Raw genomic sequence first — 17,819 nt, 5'->3', positions numbered from 1 at the left:
ACCTCACTGCATCGCCACTCACCGAATGTGTTGATGTCCAGCTTGTCGATGAAATCCCACAACCTCTCGATCACATCCTGGACTTGCTTCATGCATCTACCCTGAAACAAACACAGACAAATCAATACACAGTATCAATATCATCTTTTCACAATGTTTTCTTTGTGTCAAAATGTTTTATTATTTAGATTTGAACGCATTATTAAAGTGAAATGTGTTGAAACTATGAATACAGCCTGTGTCCATTAAGTGTGAGTAGAGGTAAAAAAAGGGCCATGCTAAAAAAAAAAAAGGAAGAGGTCAGTCACTCACTGCCTCATCACAGAAGCCCACGGTGCAGGGTTTCCCCTTGCGCAGGTACAGGACGCTCCGGTCGCTTTTGACAAAAGGAGTGCAGGCACCATTTTTGTCCCGACAGCACACCTTACACGAGTCGTATGTCTCTGGAAGAGTCGAGAGAGGTCAGGTTGGGGTTAAAGACAGCCTGGACCACATGTGCTTTACCTGTCCCTTTCTCAGAATATCAATTAGTTACAGTATATTGTCAGGAATCAAATGAAAGGCTTTGGGTTTCGAAATGTAAACTTGCGAGGCATCAAATCAAATAAAGAACAAATCCTTTCTAATGCAAGATATTGGGTACCATAGAAATATAATCTATAGAATCTATTTCTATGTTGGGTACACTGTAGAGAGAACGTAGACATCAGTCTCTCTACAGTTGTATTTCGATGGGTACACCATGGAACTGGTCAGCGGTGTCAGTCTAGATTGAAGCAGTGCGTCTGCTATAGGGTCGTACCATTACAAGCACAGGGCTGCAGCTTCTGCACGGCCTCACAGAAGGTTATGCACTCCCCGTTTCTGCACCTCCCACTGTCCACACAGATGGTATTGTCCGGAGCGTTGTCTGGGGCTGGGCACTCACTGCTGTCACCTAAGGGGATGGATAGTACAACACACAGTGAGTCAGTCAAAAACACCAACAGATGTCTCAACAGCAAGACCTGGGGACCTATCCAGCTAGAGGATTTTGTTCCAACATATCTTACATAGCAGATCATGAGTCATTGGGCGGCAGGTAGACTAGTGGTTACAGCGTTGAGCCATCAACCGAAAGGTTGCTAGATCAAATCCCCAAGCTGACAAGGTATAAATCTATCATTCCACCCCTGAACCAGGCAGTTAACCCTCTGTTACTAGGCTGTCATTGTAAATAAGAATTTGTTCTTAACTGACTTGCCTAGTTAAATAAAGTTGAAATAAAAATTAATAAATTGTTATGTTGAAGAGGAAAATGTCATAAAAGCTGGAGTTTATTTTATTGAACCTCTATTTAAGCAGGGGAGAGCCCCATCAAAAGCAAAGCATATTTTACAAGGGAGCCATGCATTACAAATCATCAATGACAAATCAAAAAATAAATCCCATCTGTCCATCTAGCCGTGGCAGTCCTGTTTATGTCCAGTAGGGGGCTTACCTGTGCAGAGGGACATGCCCTTACAGGTGGCGTTGATGGGCTCCTGGCACGTCTTCCCTGCCTGCTCAAACTTGCATTTCTTACAGCACGGACTATTCCTGTCACTGGATGTACCGGGACACAGAAAAAAATAGTACACAACCTCAGTTCACATGTTGTGAATGTCAGCAAGCAGCTTAGCGGTGTATATGCACTTCGCTTACTCAGGCTGCTCAAGACACTAGAGGTAGGCTACTGGATACGGCTTGAATCAAACAAATGCAATGTGCATCGGCACATCAATGTCAGCTGACTAAGAAATTGTCAGTTGATTTGACCGGTTTACTGTACGATATGCAAATAACAGTATGTAATCACCTTCTTTCATGTACCTGTTCCCCCAAGGGGACAATAATGTCAGCCCGTAAGTAAAGGCGGGAATTCAGCAAAGCCCTTGTCAATGTCATCCTACCACATTAATTACTGCACTCCAAGGCAGCCATTTTGGGGTGTGTGTGTGTGTGTGTGTGTGTGTGGTGTGTTTCTACCTGCACTGGGACTCGGGCCTGAACTTGCAGTCGGCAGAGCAGCACGGGTCGTTGTTGCGGTGCAGCATGCCCGGGTCGCACTCCTCCCCCTCCTCCACGCGGGAATTCCCACACACCTTGCTGTTCCTCTCCTTGAAGCAGATGGGGGCCTTGAAGCGCAGCGTCTTACCTATGGAGATCTTACTGCAGTCGGAGAAACGCTGTGGGAAGAGGAAGGGAGAGAGAGGAAGAAGGTAACGGATGAGGTGAGCGCGAGTCATTTGGCAGAAGAGCTCCTCATTTGAAGTACGCAAGACCTGTACCTTGTTGTTGTAGTGATCCCCGCTCACAGCGATAGGGTACATGACAAACTTGCCCCCATGGTCATCGTTTGGGGCACAGTAGGGGATGTTGTCAGGGTCGTGCTCCGCCCCAAAGTTATGGCCCAATTCATGGGTTGTCACCAAATCTGCTTCCTGGTGGTGAGAGAAAAAAAACTAATGTTTGGAAACTATACATTTGACTTGCAACAATTAAATACAGAAATGATTACATGATCTATTATCTTCAGGCTATAAAAGCAAGATTTCTGCGTAGGATATCAGAGGTGCATTGACCTACAGAGGGTCTTGTAAGGTCTCAAGTCATTATTCATTAGTCACATTTATAATGCCGCCTGTTCAACCCATGACCCAACACAAAGTGCCCCACAGACTATTCGATCCATCACGTCATCAGACAACGGCACAAATCATCATATTGAAAGGCCACAAGGCAGTGCTAAATCATCTGACCTATGACCCAGAAAGAGCTCACGAATTACACAATACAGGGAGTTTTTCAGCCCTTGTTCTAGTGTATTCGACAAAGGTTTCAGACACCATAGAGATACAGTAGTGTGACTAAATTCAACTCAATGAGGAACCTACCTTGGTTAAAATGGTTTTGCCATAATTCTTGGTGCTGGTTAAACCAGTGTTGAGGTAGCTGGGTTTCTTAACAGAGTGAGATGGATAGTAAGCTGCAGAAAACAAAAAGGAAGAGAAATCAGACTAGAAATGTATCACTCCATTATCAAAACACTCATCATAATAATCATACTAATTTGATCTAAAATGAGAGGGCGCCTGTGAGAGGCTGAGCCTTACGTTTGGGGCAGAGGCCCCCCAGAGCCTGGGCTTTAGAGGGGGCCACGTAGGCCAGGCCCAATGTCCCCTCGTCAAAGTCCTGGTAGGTGAACAGGTGGGCCAGGCACACAGTGCTAGCATTGTCCGCTATATCCGAGCTGAATTGCTGGAGACAAAGGGATTGGAAAGCAAAAAAAACAATAGCATATTCCCTACTGATGAGAACGTTTTCTGTTGTCAGTCATGTTTAGTCCTCTTTCCAAAAAAATGCTTTTAAAGTAGTTTTACAACGTATAGACCTGGGGTATTCAACTCTTAACCAATATGAGGTCCGGAGCCTGCTTATAATTAATTACACCCACCTGGTGTCCCAAGTCTAAATCAGTCCCTGATTAGAGGGGATCAATTAATAAATGCAGTGCAACTGGCGTCGAAGTCCAAAGTTGATTTGAGAGTAGTAGACCATACAGTGACCTAATCATATTTTGTATAGAATATCCTACAATTGAGACGTTTATTCTAGCCTGGCTAGGGGAACGACCTTCCTCCATACTAGCACACTAGCACACTGTATAGATTCCGCTCTCCTTTCAGATCAGTAGTAATGTCTCACCTCCAGCAGTTTCTTGACATCCCACACCTCCTTGCCTTGGATGGGGCTTCCCTTCATGTTGTAGTGGGTCCAGCCCGGCCCAGCCTGGCCAAGAGGCGCATTGGTCGGCTCCTTGTTGATGATGATCTACAACCAGCACATTGCAACTTCTTAAACCCCATGTAAGGTTGCAGCATGCACTACAGTACCCACAATGCTCTGTACAAGATATCCGATTGAAGGTCAGGAGAAGAAATGGAGCACGGACCGCCGCAGCATATCTTTTCAGTGAGAGAGCGGCGGATTTGTCGTAGACGCACAGTGTCGCCATTCATCCCCCGAGCGAGAGGAACCAATTGTACTTCCCCACCCTCTTTTCCACACAAAGCGCTTTCACCGTCTGCTCCAAAAATGCTTTTCCAAATTCAATTAGAGTACTAGTCATACGACCTCACTTCTCCACCCAGCGCTGACACATTACACACTGAGATGTTGTTGTCTGTAGTGATGGAGAAATGCCAAACATGGTCTTGCCGCCTACTACTGATGCTGCTACACACGCGGCAGTGTAACAGCTGTCCTCACCTGTTGGATCTGAACACCGTATCCTGTGAACTCGTCATCCCAGGTTGTGTTCCTGTACATGTCGTCCACTCTGTCTATCAACTCAATCTAGAAGAAACACAACAGACCGTAATTAGTACTGTAGAATGATACTGTTCACAATGACAATAAGGGCCATTTGCCAGATCATGCCCGTTCTTGGACAGTGGCTCTTTGAGGCACTACATATTTCCAATGGACCCCAAAGCCCTACTTCCAGGCCCTTCATGAAGGCCTAAAAGGATGGAGTAGGTATTGGCATTATGAGAGCAGATAGCTCCTCCCTTTGATAGGCTAGGTACCATTCTGACCACAATACTGCTCAGATCTACAGTGCATTCAGAATGTATTCGTACCCCAAGACTTGTCCCACATTTTGTTGTGTTACAATCTGAATTCGGTTGATTTTTTTTCACTTGTTGCCCAGCTATACACAATACCCCATAGTGACAAAGTGAAAACATGTTTTTAGACATTTTTGCATGTCCATGCAACTTACTATGTGACTTGTTAAGCACATTTTTACTTCGGAACTTATTCTTGCCGTAACAAAGGGGTTGAATACTTTTTGACTAAAGACATTTCAGCTTTTCATTTTTAATAAAAAAAATAATAAAAATCATAATTCCCCTTTGACATTACGGGGTTATGTGTGTAGGTGAGTGACACAAAATCTCAGTTTAATCCATTTAAAATTCAGGCTGTAACAACAATGTGGACAAAGTGAAGGGGTCTGAACAGGGTTGTGGGCGGTCATAACATTTTGTCAGGCAGTGATTGTCAAGCAAACAACTGCCGGTCTCGCGGTAATTTACCGTTAATTAAGAAAGACAAGCCACTGATGCAGACCTTTGGAACATCGACATTTTAAAAAGTAAATAAATCCATGTAATATAGCCTACACCTTCACAATAAATCCATGTAATATAGCCTACACCTTCACAATAAATCCATGTAATATAGCCTACACCTTCACAATAAATCCATGTAATATAGCCTACACCTTCACAATAAATCCATGTAATACAGCCTACACCATCACAATAAATCCATGTAATATAGCCTACACCATCACAATAAATCCATGTAATATAGCCTACACCATCACAATAAATCCATGTAATATAGCCTACACCACCACAATAAATCCATGCAATATAGCCTACACCATCACAATAAATCCATGCAATATAGCCTACACCATCACAATAAATCCATGTAATATAGCCTACACCATCACAATAAATCCATGTAATATAGCCTACACCATCACAATAAATCCATGCAATATAGCCTACACCATCACAATAAATCCATGCAATATAGCCTACACCATCACAATAAATCCATGCAATATAGCCTACACCATCACAATAAATCCATGCAATATAGCCTACACCATCACAATAAATCCATGCAATATAGCCTACACCATCACAATAAATCCATGCAATACAGCCTACACCATCACAATAAATCCATGCAATACAGCCTACACCATCACAATAAATCCATGCAATACAGCCTACACCATCACAATAAATCTATGCAATATAGCCTACACCATCACAATAAATCTATGCAATATAGCCTACACCATCACAATAAATCCATGCAATATAGCCTACACCATCACAATAAATCCATGCAATATAGCCTACACCATCACAATAAATCCATGCAATATAGCCTACACCATCACAATAAATCCATGCAATATAGCCTACACCATCACAATCAATCCATGCAATATAGCCTACACCATCACAATAAATCCATGTAATATAGCCTACACCATCACAATAAATCCATGTAATATAGCCTACACCATCACAATAAATCCATGTAATATAGCCTACACCATCACAATAAATCCATGTAATATAGCCTACACCATCACAATAAATCCATGTAATATAGCCTACACCATCACAATAAATCCATGCAATATAGCCTACACCATCACAATAAATCAATGCTATATAGCCTACACCATCACAATAAATCCATGCAATATAGCCTACACCATCACAATAAATCCATGCAATATAGCCTACACCATCACAATAAATCCATGCAATATAGCCTACACCATCACAATAAATCCATGCAATACAGCCTACACCATCACAATAAATCCATGCAATATAGCCTACACAATCACAATAAATCCATGCAATATAGCCTACACAATCACAATAAATCCATGCAATATAGCCTACACCATCACAATAAATCCATGACTTATTTTAGACCGACTGAAAGAAACATGATATGAAGAAAATGTGTATTTCAGAAAACCAGAACAGCATACTCTGAGTTGTCTTTATGTTAGGCCCTGATCTGGCTATGACATATGGCTGTTGGCTACACTAGTTTGATTTTAGCAGCCATCATTTTATAGTATGAAGAATACAATTGAACATAGCTGAATAAAATAGAAAGGATATTTTCTCCAAATGATTTGAGGGAGTGAACACGTCTTGATCGGTAAACAAAGAAACAGGTCTTCCTATACGCTTCATTTAGAGTTATTTATGCAACTTTAGTTGTGATAAACGTTGGGCTATATGTTTTGATTTTTAATACATGCTAAGGCTGCATGATGTGACTGATGACGATTTGAAGAACGTTGCATAAAATGCATCATCTCTGCTTTGTTTTTGTCGCAGGCGGCTCACGGTAGTCTCTCATTCACAATTTCACAAGCACTTGATGATGCCTCGGATTTTTGCGGCCAGTGAATGGAGGACGCTTTTCCCCGTGGTTCATTTTTCATGCCAGCCAGGTAGGCTATACTCATGTTATAAAGAGAAGCAATGGAAAGTTGCAAAATAAATATAGTAGGCCTCGCCTATAGGTCACCCAACAGCCCTAGGCGTGAATACTGTCTGAATGCACTTCACCAAACAATATAGTGCTAATAGGGTTGCTAAATTCTGGTCATTTCCCCAGAAATCACAGTTTATTCCCTCATAATTCCCTGAATCTTCCAACCAGGATTTCTGGAAAACCAGGGAACTTAAGGTTGAAAAATTCCAGTAATTTTCCCTAAGTGCCATTAGGTTAAGGGTCCTCTCACCAGGTAGTTGAGTGTGATGCTCTCCTCTCCACGGCCCATGTGTTTGAAGAAGCGGTAGTCGGCCACCAGGGCAAGAGGACAGGTGTTCTTCTTGTGGTTGTGGGCTGCTCTCTTCGCTCTGTGGAGGGAATCTGTGGAGAGAGAGACAAGAAAGAAAGAAAGAAAGAAAGAAAGAAAGAAAGAAAGAGAGAGAAAGAGAGAAATAAAACTACTGTAGGATGTCACAGACGGGAGAATGAATGAGGCCACTTCCTCAGTTTCCAACTATTAGATGCCCTTGTTCTCACATTTGATTACGCATGAACTCATTAGAAGCAGTTGTTTTTCTATGACTACAGTGAAAATGAAGGATATGTGTCTAGCTGACAAAGCCTTTAATATAGAATGACTTTCCAGTGCCGCCAGATTTCCAACTTTGTGTGAAGTAAAAATGAATCAACATCACTTAGTCTATGTTGGAAACTGGCTGTGGCTTGTATGATCCATCATGACATTAATCTAGGGCTCAGCGATATGGCCAAAATATGATATCATGGTATATTTCAACATTTTGACAGTCATTTATTACAATGGGTGTTTCTCCATTCTGATTTATACTGTTCAATTCAACCTAAAATAACTTCCTGCATTTCCATCAATTTCTGCATGTTCACATTATCCACGATATGGGCAACAAAAAACTAGGGTCAAAACACTTGGGTCAACTTTTGGAATCATGGAAATGGAATGTTTATTCTAATTCTATAGTTGGAATATAAATAATAGGGGGCACTTTGAATAGTGTTGTTTGACATGACAACGAATGAGAATGCCATGGACAGTTATTGTGACAGGGTAGGAACCAAAGTGATGTTCAGTGTTTCCCTGTAATCTTTGGCTACATTAAATCTTTATTCATACAGCCAACATATTCATGCTTCACCTATTCCTCTTTGATTTAGAAGATGCTGTTGCACAAAAAAACATGCTGATTTAAGCATCCACCCGTACTGGTATCAGGCTTGTATTAGCTAGCTACGTTTGCTCTGACTCAGTACTTTTAACGGGCACTATAGCCCGTTACCATATATGTGATTGAATATTATCTGCTGTTGGCCTGTGTGGATGTATGTAGGTGTTATGCAACATAGCTGACTTGAAACATTGTTTACAGTTTCAGGGCCATGGGCCTTTGTCATGATGGAAAAATACAGAATAATATGAAGACAGGACCTGTGCAATGAGTAGGGGGAGGTGGCACATTCAGAACGTAGTGTTGCGAAAACAAACGGTCTTTTGTTAGATAACAGGAGCCAGGTGCAAGATAACGGTATCGAGCATGAGCGCATAGATATTCTTCACAGCAACAGTTACATCTATCAACTGAAGCGCTTAGGGGGCTGGGACCAGCCTCTGCGCCAACAATCAACGATAGGCTGGGTGAGTTTAAACCACGCCCAGTCTCTACTCTGACAGGCCTGCTCGGAAGCAGGAACTATTTCTGTCAGGGTATATTTATAATATCTTTGTCAAGAACAAGTCAGTTCTCTGTTTGCCCTGCGAGGTGGGACAGAGAGCCCGTATATACGAAAATTGCATTTACCACTTATTGCTTAGCTAATAAAAAATACAGAGTATACAATCTGTGACTCATATTTATCCTGATACCAGATTCGAATTGACACAAATCTAACAAACTAGCGATTAGCATTAGTGGCTAACGCGAATTAGTTTAACTTGGTAAGAAAATACAAACTAGCTGTTTGCAGATGTAAGAAACAAACTAATATTGTAATCATAGAAGGCTTGTAGATTTATATTAAGATCAAAGTGAAAACAACATCGTTGTCATCAACATTGTTGCATGTGCTGCATTGACCATGCAGACTGAACGAAAGTGTCTCGTGGTCAAGCAACAACAAATGCGCTCCTGTGACAGGAGGTGGGACTAGGTCTGTGTGGAAAGCGGCAAGGAGAGAGCGGAGAGGGATGACTCAAGTAGCGGAGTAAACTATAAAAATGGACGTTACACACGGCGTATCACATTTAACAAAACAAACATTCAAATACCGTTATAGAAGGTAAAGTAAAATCCAAAACCCAGTCTGTGCAAAAAATACCGGTATTTTGCCCAGCCCTACATTACTCCCTAATCAAAATAGCAAAGCACTTCTTTTGGAATATAATTTCTATTTACCTTTAGGTCACCGATTATTCTGTAAAATAATAGATTTGGCCCAGCTTAGAAGCCACATAGCATGCATCAATTCAGACTAACAATGTTATTTCTCTTTCCCTTATGACTAAATTCATTTTGTACCACCCAGTCAGCCCCCCCACCACCCAGTCAGCCCCCCCACCCACACACACCAAGTCATGTGCTCTCCTCCTCTCTACAATATTAATAATTTGGTGGTTATGTGTTTTTTTTGCATATCCCAACTTCCCTTGAGGCACACTCGGAGAGTGGGGTCACGGCCAGGGTCAACCATCAGCTTGCGGATTCGAACAAGCAATCTATCAGCTACTGGCCCAACGCTCTAACCACGAGGCAACCTGCCGCCCATAAGATTCTACTGTAGCGAACCACAGTGTGTGGGTGTACTCACTAGGTCTTTTTCTCCCTTTAGCCACAGCACCGAGAGACCAGCGACACACTGTAGTCCAGCCCACCCGCATTACGTACAAGAGCTCTCATTAATTTCAATGCTTCTTCTGTGGAGATCATTCACCTCCATTCATTTTCCACACAGTGTTTTGAATAGAGGACATTGTCTTGAGATCCTTAAGATTTTCCCCGGGTCATTGTCATTCTAATGAGCTTCACATTTTACAGGCAGCACAAAGGAATCAGAGCTTTAAATAATACCCTGTTGCCAGTCCATGTATGGAACACAGGTTTTACACATGAAAGGCTTTTATTCATTGTGAGGCTGTGCTGGGACAAGATAAAATGGCTGCCCACCTACCTACCACCTTGTTCTACTCTCCTCCTCCAGGATTCACCCTCCTCCCTACCTCCTCACACTATAATGTTGTATAAGGTAGCCTCATATGTTTCTGACTGCTTGTGTAAGTGTACACACTTAAACCAGCAACCCGTATATACGCATGGAACATAAACAAATGGGACATATACTGTCAAACACACACATATGCGCGCACACACACACACTCTCTCACCCTCCTGTGCCTCTCCACCTCTAGCGGCCTCTGGCAGTAAGTCCTGGGCCCCGGCGTGGATGTATCCACACACCTTGGGCGAGGCCATGCGGCTGAGGTTCCTGATGTCCTCTGACCGGTACACCAATAGACGACCATCGGGGGACGCCTCGGTGAACCTCCACAGGGGCTGAGGAGAGGGAGGAGGTGGGAGGGGAACGGGGTAAATAGATGGAGAGGATAGGGATGGAGAGAAGGAGGAAGAGGAATGAGAGGGAGGAGAGAGGAAGTAGTGGGTGGAAGAAGTAGGATTGGTTCGATAAAGTCTTCTACCATCACTAGGGAAAAAGCTGGTTTAAATAGCTGGTAGTTTTTACTCTCACACACAGTTTTGGCATCACTTTACCAACTGTTTTTAGACACTTTTTCTGGCCTACTTTAAAGCAGTGCTCCTATTTTGGGAGGGCATTTACCTCTACATTGTACTCCGTCTCATCTGTCAGAATGTGGGCCGAGAACTCGTCCCCGTCTATGTGTGCCTGCACACGGGAGTGCTCCTCTCCTACACACACACACACACACACACACACACACACACACAAAAGACAAGAGTTTAAGGGATTCTACTCACACACACCCATATGGTTTTTCCATATGAAACCAACCAAATACCCGAATGACTTACCTACAAGATGTCCGGTAAAGTAGTTCTGCAGCTGAACATCATAGCTGTGCTCCTTCCCTTGCTGATCTACAAACACAGCTTTGAAGTCCTCAGTGAACAAGTCTGTGTTAGTTGTCAAGTAAAGCTTGAAATGTCTGCGGAAGAGAAACGTCAAGAGTTTGGTGTTAAGAAACATGAGGAATGTACATATTTTGGTTTACTGGGGGATGTACATATGTTGGTTTACTGGGGGATGTACATATGTTGGTTTACTGGGGGATGTACATATTTTGGTTTACTGGGGGATGTACATATGTTGGGTTTATTGGGGAACGCATGTCTTTTGGTTTATTGAAGATACGCATTTTTACTTTGTCAATGGTCGGTCCGTTTCAATTGCACAAAAGCACTGAAAACAGAATGAAGATAAATGCACTTAGTCATTAGGCAATGGGAAAAGCCATTCCAGTAACAATTTAACACACATATGACCCAGCAGGGAGGACTCGCACCCCAAATGTCATACAATATTTCCTAACATCCCAACTTGTTTGCTTGCGCCCGAATGTTACGTGAGTAGGTGAGAGCGCCCCATTGAGTAGCATGGAATCTTTGCTGTTTTGTCCCTTACATTTGAGTCATTTAGCAGGAGCTCTTATCCAGAGCTTTCAATGTGGAAGTCCCATATGGGAGACCTTGTTCCACCTTACCTCTTGAGGGCGCTGAAGCTGATCAGGCGCTCCAGGTGGGACTGGGTGTGGGCGTCCCTCTTCCTGACCGAGTGATGCTGGAGGCCAGACACGGGTAGCACCTCAAAGTCAGACAGCAACGAACTCAGAGCCTCTGAGAGAAAAGACAGGGTCACAGGGGAGTGAGAGGGACAAACAGGCATAATTGGTCTCCCTCGTGTAACACCAATATATAGAAACTGGCAACACAACATCAATGGAATGGCATCAGACACGTGGAAACCTTATGTTTGATGTATTTAATAACATTCCACCCATTCTGCTCCAGCCATTACCACAAGCCTGTCCTCCCCAATTAAGGTGCCACCAACCCTGGTCCTGGAGAGCTTTAAATGTGCAGGCTTTGGTTCTAACCCAGCACTAACACACCTGATTCGTGTATCCATCATAGTCTTCCTACTTCGACTATGAAAAGAACTAGACAGTAACCAGGTTTCCATACAACTTCTTTTATGCAAGTCAAGTACATCGGATTTTTTTTTTTTTTACGTAATGACAGGCCTGATGGAAACAGAACTTTTGTTGGTAAACTTTCCAAATGTCGACAACAAAAAATACCACTAGACAAGGTAGAATCTTTTTATGTCTGTAAAACTAAATTATGCGAGAAATGGCAGAGGAAACAATTTTATGAGCAAACATTGATATAATGACCATCATATCGAAGAAAACTTGGATACACGCAATGACACACGTGGTCCTCCCACTACGACTCATCGGGAAAGCATGCAGTTCATGTACGGGGTGGTGAAAGTGCAAGGTGATGAGCTTGATGCTGCCAAAAAATATTGAGGGTCTTAAAAATAATATCGTTCTTTTGTCCATAATAATCTCACCATGTAGGCTATACCCGCACTGTATATGCAAGCTGTTGGCTAGAGAGCACATGCCAATACTGGAGTGGGCACATTCGCTATACAACACATTTTTTGTAACAAAACCATCAGCAGAGTTGAAAATGCAATGGAAACCCATTTAACTTCCATTTTTTATTCAGCTAGCAGGAGTTTAAGTGCAAAAACCTGCTATGCCCTGCGACGAACCATCAAACAGGCAAAGCGTCAATAGAGGGCTAAGATTGAATCATACTACACCGGCTCCGACGCTCGTCTTAAGTGGCAGGGCTTGCAAACTATTACAGACTACAAAGGGAAGCACAGCCGCGAGCTGCCCAGTGACACGAGCCTACCAGGCGAGTTAAGTCACTTCTATGCTCGCTTCGAGGCAAGCAACACTGAACCCCCTCTCCATAGCCAACGTGAGTAAGACCTTTAAAAACAGGTCAAGATACACAAGGCTGCGGGGCCAGACGGATTACAAGGACGTGTGCTCCGGGCATGTGCTGAACAACTGGCAGGTGTCTTCACTGACATTTTCAACATGTCCCTGATTGAGTCTATAATACCAACATGTTTCAAGCAGACCACCATAGTCCCTGTGCCCAAGAACACAAAGGCAACCTGCCCAAATGACTACAGACCCGTAGCACTCACGTCCATAGCCATGAAGTTCTTTGAAAGGCTGGTAATGGCTCACATCAACACCATTATCCCAGAAACCCTAGACCCACTACCAAAATTGGCCTGACCAACCAGTGCTTACGCACATTGGCTAACCTGGCTATCTGCATTGTGTCCCACCACACGCCAACCCCTCTTTTTACACTTCTGCTACTCTCTGTTCTAGAGGTCGACCTATTATGATTTTTCAACGCCGAAACCGATTTATTGGAGGACCAAAAAAAGCCGCTACAGATTAATTGGACGATTTTTAAAATGTATTTGTAATAATGACAATTACAACAATACTGAATTAACACTTATTTTAACTTAATATAATAAATCAATAAAATCAATTTAGTCTAATATAAATAATGAAACATGTTCAATTTGGTTTAAATAATGCAAAAACAAAGTGTTGGAGAACAAAGTAAAACTGCAATATTTGCCATGTAAGAAAGCTAACGTTTCAGTTCCTTGCTGAGAACATGAGAACATATGAAAGCTGGTGGTTCCTTTTAACATGAGTCTTCAATATTCCCAGGTAAGAAGTTTTAGGTTGTAGTTATTATAGGAATTATAGGACTATTTCCCTCTATACCATTTGTATTTCATTAACCTTTGACTATTGGATGTTCTTATAGGCACTTTAGTATTGCAAGTGTAACCTCGCTCCTCCCTGGGCTTGAACCAGGAACACAACGACAACAGCCATCCTCGAAGCAGCGTTATCCATGCAGAGCAAGGGGAACAACCACTCCAAGTCTCAGAGCAAGTGACGTTTGAAACGCTATTAGCTCGCACCCCGCTAACTAGCTAGCCATTTCACATTGGTTACACCAGCCTCATCTCGGGAGTTGATAGGCTTGAAGTCATAAACAGCGCAATGCTTGACGCACAATGAAGAGCTGCTGGCAAAACGCACGAAAGTGCTGTTTGAATGAATGCTTACGAGCCTGCTGCTGCCTACCACCGCTCAGTCAGATACTTGTATATTCAGTCAGATTATATGCAACGCAGGACACGCTAGATAATATCTAGTAATATCATCAACCATGTGTAGTTAACTAGTGATTATGATTGATTGTTTTTTATAAGATTAGTTTATTGCTAGCTAGCAATTTACCTTGGCTTACTGCATTTGCGTAACAGGCAGTCTCCTTGTGGAGTGCAACGAGAGGCAGGTGGTTATTGCGTTGGACTAGTTAACTGTAAGGTTGCAAGATTGGAACCCCTGAGCTGACAAGGTGAAAATCTGTCGTTCTGCCCCTGAACGAGGCAACTAGAGAAAAAAGATGACTGCTATAGTGTGTGGTCATCCACCGTTCCTAGGCCGTCATTGAAAATAAGAATGTGTTCTTAACCTCTTGCTCCTTTCCGACACGCAGGCGTCCCATCTAGACATCTGGAAATGCAAATGCGCTACGCTAAATGCTAATAGCACTCGTTAAAACTCAAACGTTCATTAAAATACACATGCAGGGTACTGAATTAAAGCTACACTCGTTGTGAATTCAGGCAACAAGTCAGATTTTTAAAATGCTTTTCGGCGAAAGCATGAGAAGCTATTATCTGATAGCATGTAACACCCCAAAAGACCCGCAGGGGACGTAAACAAAATAATTAGCATAGTCGGCGCTACACAAAACGCACAAATAAAATATAAAACATTCATTACCTTTGACCATCTTCTTTGTTGGCACTCCTAGATGTCCCATAAACATCACTATTGGGTCTCTTTTTCGATTAAGACTGTGATCAAAGACTGAAAAAAAAAATAGCGTTTTATAATGTAACGTCATTTTTTAAAATTAAAAAAGTTGACGATAAACTTTCACAAAACACTTCGAAATACTTTTGTAATGCAACTTTAGGTATTAGTAAACGCTAATAAGCGATCAAATTGATCACGAGGCGATGTATATTCTATAGCTGTAAGTCTGGAAATAATGTCCGGGTAAATCTCAACCAAAATATCCGGTCGGAGACCGGAAGAAAGGCTCTACCTTGTGTCCGTTTGACCAAGAAACAAATCGTAGGCAAATGACAAGACTGTTGACATCGTGTGGAAGCTGTAGGTATTGCAACCTCGGCCCCATTTAATGTGGTTCACATTCAAAAATGGGTTCTAGTGGCGCATGGATATATTTTCGCATTTTCAGTGATCAGATTTTCCTGCGCTTTTCGATGAAACGCACGTTCTGTTATAGTCACATCGGTGATTTAACCAGTTTTATAAACGTCTGAGTGTTTTCTATCCACACATACTAATCATATGCATATACTATATTCCTGGCATGCGTAGCAGGGCGCTGAAATGTTGCGCGATTTTTAACAGAATGTTCGAAAAAGTAGCGGGGTGGAGTAACAGGTTAACTGACTTGCCTAGTTAAATAAAGGTAAAATAAAGATGTAAACAAAAATATTTTAAAAAAAATTAATAATCTGCCAAATCGGTGTTCAAAAATACCTATTTACGATTGTTATGAAAACTTGAAATCAGCCCTAATTAAAATCAGCCCTAATTAAATCGGCCAACCTCTACTCTGTTCATCATATATGCATAGTCACTTTAACCATATCTCCATGTACATACAACCTCAATCAGCCTGACTAACCGGTGTCTGTATGTAGCCTCGCTACTTTTATAGCCTCGCTACTGTATATAGCCTGTCTTTTTACTGTTGTTTTATTTCTTTACTTACCTATTGTTCACCTAATACCTTTTTTGCACTATTGGTTAGAGCCTGTAAGTAAGCATTTTTCAGCGCAATTGACAAACTTTGATTTGATGGAAATATCTCCGGTGGAAAAAGGCACATATTGTTTTATGCGGATTTTAGAATATTCGCATGAAAATCTGTTGCCAATTGGATGGAAACCTAGCTTATCAGGGAGAATCTAAAATGCCCCAGAAAACATGTTCTCTCTGCCCCATTGCAAAACGTGTAGAATTGCAGGAAACTAGCTATGAAACTGTGAAATGTTCTCTCTGCGCCATGGTAAAATGTGTTGAATTGCAGAAAATGTGCTTTAAAAACAGAAACATTTTGTCTGCGGCCAAGAGGTCCTCTTTTGTGGGCCACTGGCCTACACACAAAACCCCATAATGTCAAAGTGGAATTATGTTTTTCAGTTATTGTTACAAATTAACTAAATGAAAAGCTGAAATGTCTTGAGTCAATAAGTATTAAACACCTTTGCTATGGCAAACCTAAATAAGTTCAGGAGTAATGGCTGTGATAAAACATAACTGAGGATGGATCAACAACATTGTAGTTACTCCACAATAGTAACCTAATTGACAGAGTGAAAAGAAGGAAGCCTGTACAGAAACATATTACAAAACATGTCCTGTTTGCAACAAGGCACTAAAGTATCACTGCAAAAAACGTGGCAATTCAATTAACTTTTTGTCCTGAATAGAAAGTGTTATATTGGGGGCAAATCCAATACAACACATTACTGAATACCACTCTCTTGTAATCGTTAAGGACTGGGGAGTTTTTCAGGATAAAGTAAATCAAACGTAAAGGAGCTATGAACAGGCAAAATCCTAGAGGAAAACCTGGTTCCGCCTGCTTTCTACCAGACACTGGGTGATGATTTCTTCCTTTCAGCAGGCCAATAACCTAAAACACAAGGCCAAATCTAGTTGCTTACCAAGAAGACTGAATGTTCAGAGTGGGGACAGAGGGCTGCCTCGCTTCTAGTCCTTAACGAAATATCTGCTAACCATGTGTATGTGACCAAATTGGATTTATTTCTTACTGCAGCCAAGAGTCCCAGGGTGTCGTGTATTGGAAAAGTGATTCTTGCTTATATTCTTTATGGTGCAACAAACTAACATACAACAAAAAACAGAACTAAAGGCCCGATTTGCATACATTTGACTGACACCTTACCAGCAGCAACATGTCTGCTAGCTAAGTTAGGCGCTAGCGAATGGTACTCACCTAACTCCGGGTCATTTTCCCGTGTTTCTTCCTCAATGGCCCTTGGTTTAATCGCACAATTGACCCAACAAGGAGCCCAAAAGGCAACAAGGACCAAATACTTCATCGTGAGGTTAAAATAGCTTACTCCACCACTGGTGTCATTATCGCAAGTTGTTGATGAATAATGTCAACACTGGACAGCTTGATCAAAATGATTCCTTGCCCGCGACTTTATTCGCAAGACTTATAGAGCGCAAAGGTTAAAATGTCTAAAATTGCATTGTAGATTAGACTGAATTTCAATTTCAGTTAGCTACGCCATTCGCTTTGATTTCCAAATGCTACTTCCGATACCGGAAGTTCATTGTTTGGAAAAAGAAAAAAAAGAACATCCGCTCAATGACCGTGTTCAGAGATACTTTTGAGGAGATGGGAAAC

General features: G+C 42.0%; 1 protein-coding gene across 3 annotated transcripts in view; it reads right to left on the bottom strand.

The window, feature by feature from the left end:
* The window catches only part of LOC118368488 (disintegrin and metalloproteinase domain-containing protein 17-like), a 23,808-nt gene extending 5,989 nt beyond the window's left edge, over positions 1–17,819 (bottom strand). Inside the window, exons 1-16 of one of the 3 annotated variants that reach the window (XM_052497005.1) lie at positions 17,400–17,819; positions 11,906–12,038; positions 11,217–11,350; positions 11,005–11,093; positions 10,553–10,721; positions 7,391–7,521; positions 4,291–4,377; positions 3,727–3,852; positions 3,135–3,279; positions 2,916–3,007; positions 2,310–2,462; positions 2,008–2,207; positions 1,481–1,584; positions 803–937; positions 313–443; positions 23–101 (exon numbers count right to left, since the gene is read on the bottom strand). In XM_052497005.1, the coding sequence (XP_052352965.1) occupies positions 23–101; positions 313–443; positions 803–937; positions 1,481–1,584; positions 2,008–2,207; positions 2,310–2,462; positions 2,916–3,007; positions 3,135–3,279; positions 3,727–3,852; positions 4,291–4,377; positions 7,391–7,521; positions 10,553–10,721; positions 11,005–11,093; positions 11,217–11,350; positions 11,906–12,038; positions 17,400–17,505 (2,014 nt within the window). In that variant the 5' untranslated portion in view covers positions 17,506–17,819. The remainder of the gene's footprint in view (positions 1–22; positions 102–312; positions 444–802; positions 938–1,480; positions 1,585–2,007; positions 2,208–2,309; positions 2,463–2,915; positions 3,008–3,134; positions 3,280–3,726; positions 3,853–4,290; positions 4,378–7,390; positions 7,522–10,552; positions 10,722–11,004; positions 11,094–11,216; positions 11,351–11,905; positions 12,039–17,399) is intronic. The other 2 variants (XM_052497006.1, XM_035752623.2) reach the window with 2 other exon arrangements.

This window comes from Oncorhynchus keta, chromosome 35 (assembly GCF_023373465.1).
Source record: "Oncorhynchus keta strain PuntledgeMale-10-30-2019 chromosome 35, Oket_V2, whole genome shotgun sequence".
Lineage (NCBI taxonomy): Eukaryota > Metazoa > Chordata > Actinopteri > Salmoniformes > Salmonidae > Oncorhynchus > Oncorhynchus keta.
The sequence above is the reverse complement of the archived record's forward strand: the minus strand, read 5'-3'. Positions and strand labels throughout refer to the sequence as shown.